This window comes from Tupaia chinensis, unplaced genomic scaffold, assembly GCF_000334495.1.
Source record: "Tupaia chinensis unplaced genomic scaffold, TupChi_1.0 Scaffold000598_1, whole genome shotgun sequence".
Classification (NCBI taxonomy): Eukaryota; Metazoa; Chordata; class Mammalia; order Scandentia; family Tupaiidae; genus Tupaia; species Tupaia belangeri.
This window is the reverse complement of record NW_006160115.1, coordinates 358,437-368,680: the sequence shown is the minus strand read 5'-3', so window position 1 is coordinate 368,680 and position 10,244 is coordinate 358,437. Positions and strand designations below refer to the sequence as shown.

Genomic DNA, 10,244 nt, shown 5'->3' with positions numbered 1-10,244 from the left:
AAAGAAAGAAAGAAAGAAAGAAAGAAAGAAAGAAAGAAAGAAAGAAAGAAAGAAAGAAAGAAAGAAAGAAGAAAGATTTCATAAAACTACAAGTGAGGGTCAGCAAGTGGCATGGTGGTTAAGGTGCTAGACTCCCACATGGCTGACCACAGTTGCAGTCCCAGACCTAGCAAATTGCTTTCTCACTTTCCCTCTCTTTCTCTCTCTGTTTCTGTCTAGTGAGTGCATGTGCCCTATAGCAAATTCAAAAATAATAATAATAAGTAAATTAAATTAAATAATTTTTAAAAATTATAGGCCAGATACACAACTAGAATATTAGTCTATAAGATCAAAATAATAGATCAGATTATCTAGGATATGCATATGAACTAATATGTTCTATATGTATACAAGTATGTGTGTGTGCATGTGTATGGGCATGGGTGTTTGTAAAATACATTCTGGAGAGGTTGTGTGTGGGCCAAATCTTCCCCTAATAGGACCTAGAAATTATTAATGTGTTAGAATCAGTCTTTATTAAGTGTCTAGTTAGACCAAGACCTTTCATTCATTGGCATTTTAAGTTTAATCATTCACTTAACTTTTTGGAGGAAATTATTGTTATCTCATTTACCAGATGAGGAAACTGACATCCCCAGAAGTTAAGGAATCTGCCTGATGGCCTCAGGTGAATGAAGATGAAATTTGAACCTGTGTCTGTCTAGCTCCAAAGTTTCTGCTGTTCTCACTGATTGCCACTACATGCCCAAATCTGGCTACTTCATACATTTCGATTGTTAATTTTTTTTCCTTTATTATGCCAGAGATGTACATGAGTGAAAAAGAGAGCGAGAGAAGAGAGAGGGGGGAGAGAGAAAGTACCCCCGATAAGGGTCTGTAAGGGTCTGGTCATGTTGCAATCCTTTTCCTCCAATTCTGCTTTCTGTCAGGTTCCAAGAGATTTGCACACACATTCAGCATTTTAGCTGCCAAGGGCCTGGACGCAAACCCTGGTCAGCCATGTGAGATCCAGCTACCTCTACACAGTGCCTAACTTCTGTGCTTGACAGGGCCAGTCCCATTTGGATTATTTAAATCAAGGATCATATTTGTTTTTATAAAATAGCATGAAAAATATTGTTAGACAAAATAAGCTCCCAATTATTGTAAAGCAAAACAAATGAACAAACAAAATTTTGTTTCTTAGAAAAAAAAAAACGAAGAAAAGGAAAGCACCAACTACAATGTGGAGTGCCAAGGGAAGTAACAGTTTTCTATAGGAAACTTGCCAAGTAAATGTGTGGCTGTTAGGTGTGTATGTTAGGGGTGTGTGTGTGTGTGTACAAGTGTGCATGCCTCTGTGTGTACATGCATGTGCATATGACAAGTATGTGCATGTTTGAGGCGTATATAGGTAGGGGTGTGTGTGTGTGTGTGTGTGTGTTTCCAGGATAAGAAAAAGAGCAGGAATTTTGGCCAGTAGGTAGAATGGAGGTTGAGGCTCTAGATCCCACAGGACCAGCTGTGCAGTTCAAGTCCTGGACCTAGTGACTTGAAAATTACACCAGGCACATGTGTATGCATGCCCAAAATCCTGAGAGGAGATTGGAAGAGAAGAAATTGTGGCACTCTCTGGGGGGTGAGAGGAGAGGTGAATTCTCACTTTGTTTCTCTCTATCTCTCTGGTGTGTGCACTCATCACATAGCAATAAATATATAAATAGCAAGGATTTATTGGATCTTCCTTTAGAGAGATAACTAGGCATAGTTTTTTTTAATTCCTAGGTTGCTGGCCTGGGGACCCCACTTTGAGAATCCTTCTAATAGGACATTAACTAGCTACTGGAAGCTAGCCATGACTTCTGAGCCCTAGGACCCTCTCACAGCCCTTCTCACTCCCCTTATTTCTACTACAGGGAGAGATGTTGGTGCCAGTCCACTTCCTGCTGTTGCTGCTGCTCCTTGGGGGCCCAAGCACAGGCCTCTCTCACCATTACTACAAAGCCAAGCCTCTCTTTAGTTGCCTCAACACAGCCCTGTCTGAGGTCAAGAAGGGCCCTCCAGAAGATGCGCTCCTGATGAGCAAGAGGAGCTTCCACTATCTGCCTGTCCAAGACCCATCTTCAGGAGAAGAAGAGGAGGCGGAGGAGAAGGAGGAGAGGAAGGACAAGGAGAGAAGGACTTTCCCTGGCTCCAGGGGTGGAGGTGGGGCTGGCAGTGCCCGATACAAATACCTGTCCCAGCTTAGGGGGAAGCTGGACCAGGACAAGGTCAAGAGTGATCGGCATACCAAGTTCACTCTGTCCCTTGACGTGCCTACCAACATCATGAACATCCTCTTCAACATTGCCAAGGCAAAGAACTTGCAAGCCAAGGCAGCTGCCAATGCCCACCTGATGGCACAGATTGGACGGAAGAAGTAGAGGTCGAGGCCGGGCAGGAGGGCAGCACATCAAGGATGGGGCAAGGGTAGAGAGTGGGGTTACTGAGCGTGTGCTGTCCACCGGCCTTGTATCTTGAGGGGTTGGGCCAGTGATACTGGCTGCTTCACTGCTCAGTCCCTCTGACCTTTTCTTGCCTCTAGCCCGTTTCTCTCTCCTCTGTACAAACACACAGAAGTGCAGTGCTGTTCAACCTTTCCAGACACAAGGTAGTCAATGTCTCTCCTTGTATTTTGTGTCTCCTTTCTCCTTCCTTATGATGAGTCAAATTTCATGCATCTCTCCTCTCCAAGCTTCTCCCTGTTGGCCCCACACCTGAACAGAGAGTGTCCAGGGCTCCTTTGTTTCCCACGCACCAAGGCAAAGAGACAAGGAGATGTATGACACACCATGTGGCCACCAAGTCCCTTTCCTACCTCCTCACCCCCATTAAAAGCAGTGGATTTTTGAGCTCCTGATTTGTTTCAGTGTCTCTTCCTTTCACCCACTGCCTCCAAACTCTGAACAAGGGGGGTGAATAAGGGAGGTTACTGCTGAGTCCATTCCTGATTCTTCACAGGAGGGTCTGGGTCTTGGAGGACTTAAGAGGAGTAAACAGAGCTCAAGGGGCAGTTTTGTCTTTGAATTTGGAGCCATCTCCATGGCCCAGTCACACCCAAGGGAGATAACCTGGATCTGTTTCAGTATGGATGTCTGAGTTAAAACTGGGAGCTCTAAATTACTCCCTTGTAACATCCAGAACTCCTGCATGGCTTGCCAGGGCATGGGGCCACTAGTTTATTACTGAGTTCTTATTGCGCTGGGTCCTGTGGTAGACACTGGTGTCTGAGGTGAGCCCTCTGCTTTGTGAGTCAACAATCTCAGTGAACAGACAAAACCAAAATTTGAGAAGAAGCAAATACCACTAGGAGCTATGTAATGATGAACTGCACAATGATAGCAATTGGTGTTTAAAAAAAATACATGCATACACACACACACACACACACACACACACACACACATATACACACACATTCATGCATACAAGGGGGTCTTCAAAAAGTTCATGGAAATGTGTATTATGAAAACACTATATGCATGGATTTTAATTTTTTTTTGAGAGATTTTCACTGTAGGGCGCGTGCGCTTGCCAGACAGACAGAGAGAGACATAGAGACAGAAAGCGAGAAATCACCCCCCGGGGGGATGGTCATGCCGCAATCCCTTCTCCTCCATTCTCCTCTCGGGATCTTGGGCACGCACGCACCCGCGCCCGGCGTGAGTTTTAAGCCACCGGGTCCGGGACACGAACCGCAGTCGACTACGTGGGAGTCCAGCAACATAGCCATTACGCTAACTGCTGGTTCCCAATTTTAATTTTTTTCATCACAATGAATCTGTAGTTGAATTCCTTTAAAAAGAAAAAAAGAAAAAAATCTTCCTGAAGTTCTTTTGTGTGAGGAACTCAGAGATGAGAACATTTAATATGAGGAAAATACCACTAAAAATGGACAGCAACAGGAACTCTGAAGGACCTATGGCAGCAAACCCTGAAGGCCAGATTCCCAGAAAATAGACCATGGCCCAACTTACTCCCATATGGCGTCAAATCAGAAATAAATAGAGCAAATGTCTATTTGGTAAAATAAACAACACACATATACACATACCTACACACACACACATTAGAAATTGAAACCACCACCACAAGAGGCAAAGTCAAAGACAAATAAATGACAAATTTGGGGAAATGTTTCCCATTTATATAAAAAAATAATTAGCTTATTGTTTGAAAATATAAAACACTACACAAAATTGAGAACAAATCCAAGAGAAACATTGCATTACACATGAGTAGATCACAAGTACATACACCAAAAAAAAAAAAGACAAACCCTCAAATGCGTGAAAAGATGCTCAAATTCCCTCATAACAACTATATCAATACACAGTCTTTTACTTCTTTGTCATATTGGCCGCCGTCCGAAAGTTTGATAGTACACTCCACTGAAATATTCATCAAATTACAAATTCATTTTTCCTTTAATCCAGCAATCCTGCTTCTGATAAACATTACTAGAAAAAGTTAAAATTTAAATTAAAAATCTTTAAGTTACAATTAAACTTTCAAAAGAAAAAAATTGAAATTTAAAATAGCCCATCTCTTCACTGGACTAAAGCTCTAAAAATGTGGAAATACAGCTATTGTTTCCATCCTGGGGAAATCATGTGGTTGAACTGAAAGAATCCCGGCTCAAGACTCAGAGCCTCAATTGCTGAGTCGAAGTTCTTTCACTCATGATATGTCTATGAACAAATCCTATCCCTTCTCTGAATGCTGATATGCCAGGAATCTTAACATACCCCCACAGTTACATTTCAAAGTAGGTGTTATGTTTTTCCATTTTGAAGTTGGAGATTGAGGCCTAGAGAAGTTAGGGAACATGCCTGAGGTCTCCCAGCTCTTAACTGATAGACTGAGCTCTTTCTGGCCACAGAACCTCTCTCACTCCTCCATGAAATGCTGACCTTTCGTCTGTACAAGGGCATGAAAACGTCAGCTGTCCTTCCTTCCCAGGGCTATCATGAGGCTCAAATAGACTACAAAATGGAAGAGCTAGGAAAGCACCACACAGAGACCAGGGTTATGATTACTATGGCCCCAGCAGGTGTGTCTGGTGTTTAGTACGCTTTCAGATCCTTACAGATGACTGAAGTAGGGCAGCAAGCAGAAGAGCGATAAACTAGGCAGAAGTGGCCATCAACAACAGTAGGGAAAACACCGGCTTCCTGTTGGAGAGCTCCTGTTTCACAAGTCCAGCGTATTGCCAAGTTTGAGGGCTTGCAGTATCAGACCCTGATTTGAGAGCAGGTAGTGCTTCTGAGAATGTGTTCATAATAACACCAATAATGAGTGAGTGGTTGAGTGGTAGAGGAAGCCTCGCAAACGAGTCACCATCATTTTTATCTGTTAGCCCTGATCTTACTTTGTAACACTGTTTTTTTTTTTTTTTTTTTCAAAGGGAGCACTAATGTGGATCCTTAGTGTCTTAAAAAGAAGAAATCCCCAGCCCCCCATCTTCTTCTTAGTCAGGGAAGTATTAACAGGCAGGGAAAGAACAGCATCATGAGTATCAAAAAGCTAACAATCGGGAACCAGCAGTTAGCGTAATGGCTATGTCGCTGGACTCCCACGTAGTCGACCGCGGTTCGTGTCCCAGACCCGGTGGCTTAAAACTCACGCCGGGCGCGTGTGCGTGCGTGCCCAAGATCCCGAGAGGAGAATGGAGGAGAAGGGATTGCGGCGTGACCATCCCCCCTGGGGGGTGATTTCTCGCTTTCTGTCTCTAAGTCTCTGTCTGTCTGGCGAGCGCACGCGCCCTACAGTGAAAAAAAATCTCTCCAAAAAAAAAAAGAAGCTAACAATCCAATTTAATAGGGAGCTGCTGTGGCTGAAGAGAATTTGACTAGAACATAACAAGTCCAGGTAATTATTGAATGATAGAGTAGGCTCTTAGAACACATGGATTTATGATTGAGATTTTTCACAAGTCCTTGCTATACAATAATTTGTCGAGTTTTGTTTTGTTTTGTTTTTCTTTTTCTTTTTCTTTTTTTAAAAAAACAGTTCTGAATTATTCTGCAAGGCAGATGTGCATGAACAAGTTCATTATTTGGTGAGTGGATCTAATCAATTACCCAGTGTCTGTCTCCAAGCAGACTTCGTTACCATTACTAATTACCTCATATGTCCCATATCGTTAAAGGCCTAAAGAGGGTTACTTAGTATCTTCTTGTTTTGTTTTTCAGTTAGACATTACTGCATTTTGCAGAGGAAATTACCCATGAATAAGGCAATGCATAAAGGTCTCAGATATTCTGAGTGTAGGCTGTATTTGATTCTGATTTAAGTATATTATCAGAGAAATACAACTGATCCTATGTCCTGCAACTATGATATGTAGACATGTTAGAAACTGTCTAGGGGGACCAGCAGTTAGCATAATGGCTATGTTACTGGACTCCCATGTGGTCGACCGCTGTTCGCGTCCCGGATCCAGTGGCTTAAAACTCACGCCGGGTGCATGTGCGTGCGTGCCCAAGATCCCAAGAGGAGAATGGAGGAGAAGGGATTGCGTCATGGCCATTCCCTCTGGGGGATGATTGCTTGCTTTCTGTCTCTCTGTCTCTCTCTGTCTGTCTGGCGAGCGCACATGCCCTATAGCAAAAACCTCTCAAAAAAATAAAGGAAGAAAGAAAAGAAAAAAAAAAAAAAAGAAACTGTCTAGGAGAGAACACCCACAGAGGAAAGGCTAATGAAACTGGGTTAAATTAACATGGTATTGTGTCATGTATATTTTTTTAATTTAAACAAAAAGAGGTTAAAATATCTTATAAGGGTTAGTGAATTTCCTAAAAGAAACATTTGCAAGAGACCATGACTATAAAGACCTTTTTCTAAAGCAGATATAAATTTAAACCATAATCGCAATTCATCAGCTGTGTCAGTAGAGATATTGGAATGAATGAGTCCAAAGAGGTGGTGATCTTACCTTGTCAAGAATCAATAAGAATCTTGGGGCCAACAAAACCCTAAAGCATCAATTTATCACCATCAGGAAATAAATTTGCCCCATGGAAGAGAGAAAAATAAGGCAGTTTTTAAAACAAGAATGAAAATAAAGGTATATGAGGTACATAAGAATATAAAACTTGGGAAGTTTTTGTTTTTTTCAATCAGAACAGGTTTGTACGCATGAAAATTCTCAACACAAATTTTTTGGGTTATTTGTATCTGTTTAACTCCCTTCAAAAATTAGTTTAAGTTCTCTTTTCAAAATAAAATGAGGATCAATGACCAAGCTAACCTCCTCCAAGGTCAAGAAAAGTGGATGGGAGACATGATCTCTAGATGTTCCATCTAATAAGAAATCCTGAAAACAAAATATCAACAGCAAACAAAGGTGCCTGCTTCATGACAGTACAATCATTCTGAAAGCTGTAACCAAATAATCAGGGAAAGCCAGGGTGATGTGTAGCATTTCATCAGGCATTTTTTGTAATTCCAAGAAATGGGATGCATGCAAGTCCAAAAGTATTTCATCTTAAACTGAAAAGATATTTACATATATCAAGAGCCAAAGAAATACAAAATCTAATCAAATGGTAGAGCTAGCTAGATTTGTAAGAATTAAGGATATAATCTGACTTGAAAATTAGATAGTAACATGACTCAAAGCTAAGAGTGAGCTAGAGACCACCTCATTCTTTAATTAATGGAGTTCTTTCTATAGACTGTTGCTGGGGTTCTGAAGATTCCATGAGGATCACAAGGAACCACTCACAGCCTGCTCAGTATCATTAAAATGATACTGCAAACTGAGAAAGGCAAAAGATAAAAAATTTATCTTACAGAGACAACCCCGAAACTATGGAATGACATCTTTTCTCCAAAATTAAGTGTATTTAGTATTTTCCCTCCTTCCTCCGTGAACCATCAGGTCTCAGTTTGACCCTCATATCATCAGACTGAATCTCCCTCACCCTCATCACTGCTGTCATCTACCAACACCCTAGTCAGTCCACCCCATTTCTTGATCATTTTAGGTCTTGGCTTATTGATATCTCAAACATGTTCCCATCATCATTTTTGGTGATTTCAATATACATATAGATGACTTCTCCAACACCCTGGATCCCCAGTTCTTAAAATTCCTCCATATCCCTGATTTCATTTTATGTCCCATCTCATCTCTCCCTCCCATGACTGTTGCCTGACCTTTGTCATGAATAATCGTACACTTTCTGACCACCACTGTCAATCTTCCCAACTTGTTGCATTTTGTTCTAGTTTTTGCTATAGGGCACATGTGCTTGCCAGAAAGAGAGAGTGAGAGAGAAAGTGAGAAATCACCCTTCATCAGAGAAGACCACATTGCAATCCCTTCTCCTCCATTCTCCTCTTGGGATTTTGGGCATTCATACACATGCACTCTGACACGTTTTTCAAGCTTCCAAGTCAAGTCATTCTTTCTACACTTCCGATCCCCATGCTCTTTTAGCTCCACTAAGACCTAATTCACTAAGCCTGCTGGTTTTCCACTGTTCCTCATCCCTTACCTCACAATTTCTCTTCTACCCTTGCCAGTCTAACTGCCATAGCCTGTATTATAACTGCTTTCTTGTATGCACTTGTATTTCTCTATTTTACTTTGTCCTATTGATTAAATCCTGATTAATTCAAACACTCCATTATTCTGCCTTTGAACACTGAAAATTAACATAGCTTAAAACATACACACACGGATAGAGCCAGGCAGTGGTGCAATGGTAACACAACTGGACCCACATGGGAAAGGTCCTGAATTTGCATCCTTGGACCTCCATGAGTACCCTGGGTGTATACATACATGCCCGAGATTCAGGCTGGCTGAGACTAGGGGTGGATTGCATCCTGAAGACCTTTGGGGAGAGTTCCTATCTCTTTATCTTTCCCTCTCTCTGTCTCTGTGTGTCTCTCTCGTGAAAGAAATATATAAATTTGTTTTAAAAATACATACATAAACGCTGATTGATCTCACTTTAAAATTTTCACTGGACTACTTAAATGGACTCTGTTTGCTGTCTAACAAGGCTATCACACTTCCTTACATTTTTCACATCCCTGCTATCCTAGACTTTCCTTCATTTTTCTTCTCTCCTCAAATTTCTAATATATCCTCTCCCTTTAGATCTCCGTTGGCGACCTTGCTTCCTATTTCACTAAGAAAATGGGATGTTTAACAAAGAGGCAACATACAGGATGGGAGTATATTTTTGTAACTATATATATGACAAGAGTTTAATATCCAAAATATATAAGGAACTCAAATGACTCAACAACAACAAAGAAAATCCCATTTAAAAGACCAGCAGATGGCATAACAGTTACATCACTGGACTCCCACATACTTGACTACAGTTCAAGTCCCAGACTCGGCAGCTTAAAACTCATGCTGGGCACATGTGCATGCATGTCCAAGATCCTAAGAGGAAAATGGAGAAGGAATTGTGGCATGACCAGTCCCCTAGAGGGGTGAGTTCTTGCTTTCTGTCTCTCTGTCTCTCTCTGTCTCTCTAGTGAGCACACATGCTCTATAGCAAAAAACTCTCTTTTTTCTAAAAAAAGTATTATTTAATTTTATTTATTCATTCATTTATTTTAATTTGGCCAGAGAGAAACACACACAGAGAGAGAAAGAGGGAGAAGGTGAGAAAGCAAGCCACCAGGTCTGGGACTCAAACCATGGGTGGCCATGTGGGAATGTCCAGCACCATGCCACCTACTGGTCCTGAAAAAAAATCTCTCTTAAAAAAATAATAAAATTTAAAAATGCAATGTAAAAATGAGCAGAAGACCAGCCCATAGCCTGGTGGTTAAAGAAGTTGGATTCCCTTGGGAACCAGCAGTTAGAGTAATGGCTATGTCGCTGGACTCCCACGTAGTCGACCACAGTTCGCATACCGGACCCGGTGGCTTAAAACTCACGCCGGGCGCGTGTGCGTGCGTGCCCAAGATCCCAAGAGGAGAATGGAGGAGAAGGGATTGCGGCATGACCATCCCTCCTGGGGGGTGATTTCTCGCTTTCTGTCTCTATGTCTCTCTCTGTCTGTCTGGCGAGTGCACGTGCCCTATAGTGAAAATCTCTCCAAAAAAAAAAAAGAAGTTGGATCCCACATGGCTGATTTAAGTCTCATGCAGCTCCTCAATATGGTGGCTTGAAAAGCAAACTGGCTACATATGTATGCGTACCCACCCCCCACCCAAAATCTCAAAAGAAATGGAGGGGAAGATATTGT

General features: G+C 41.7%; 2 protein-coding genes across 2 annotated transcripts in view; both read left to right on the top strand.

The window, feature by feature from the left end:
- LOC102480613 (urocortin-3-like) overlaps nt 1–783 on the top strand; it is a 1,626-nt gene extending 843 nt beyond the window's left edge. Inside the window, exon 2 of the mRNA XM_027775709.1 lies at nt 708–783. Within this exon, the coding sequence (XP_027631510.1) occupies nt 708–783 (76 nt within the window). The remainder of the gene's footprint in view (nt 1–707) is intronic.
- Nucleotides 784–1,897: 1,114 nt separating this feature from the next.
- UCN3 (urocortin 3) lies at nt 1,898–2,846 on the top strand. The gene has a single exon (XM_006158465.2). The coding sequence runs from the start codon at nt 1,905–1,907 to the stop codon at nt 2,403–2,405; it is 501 nt and encodes a 166-aa protein (XP_006158527.1). The 5' UTR covers nt 1,898–1,904; the 3' UTR covers nt 2,406–2,846.
- The last annotated feature ends 7,398 nt before the right edge of the window (nt 2,847–10,244 follow it).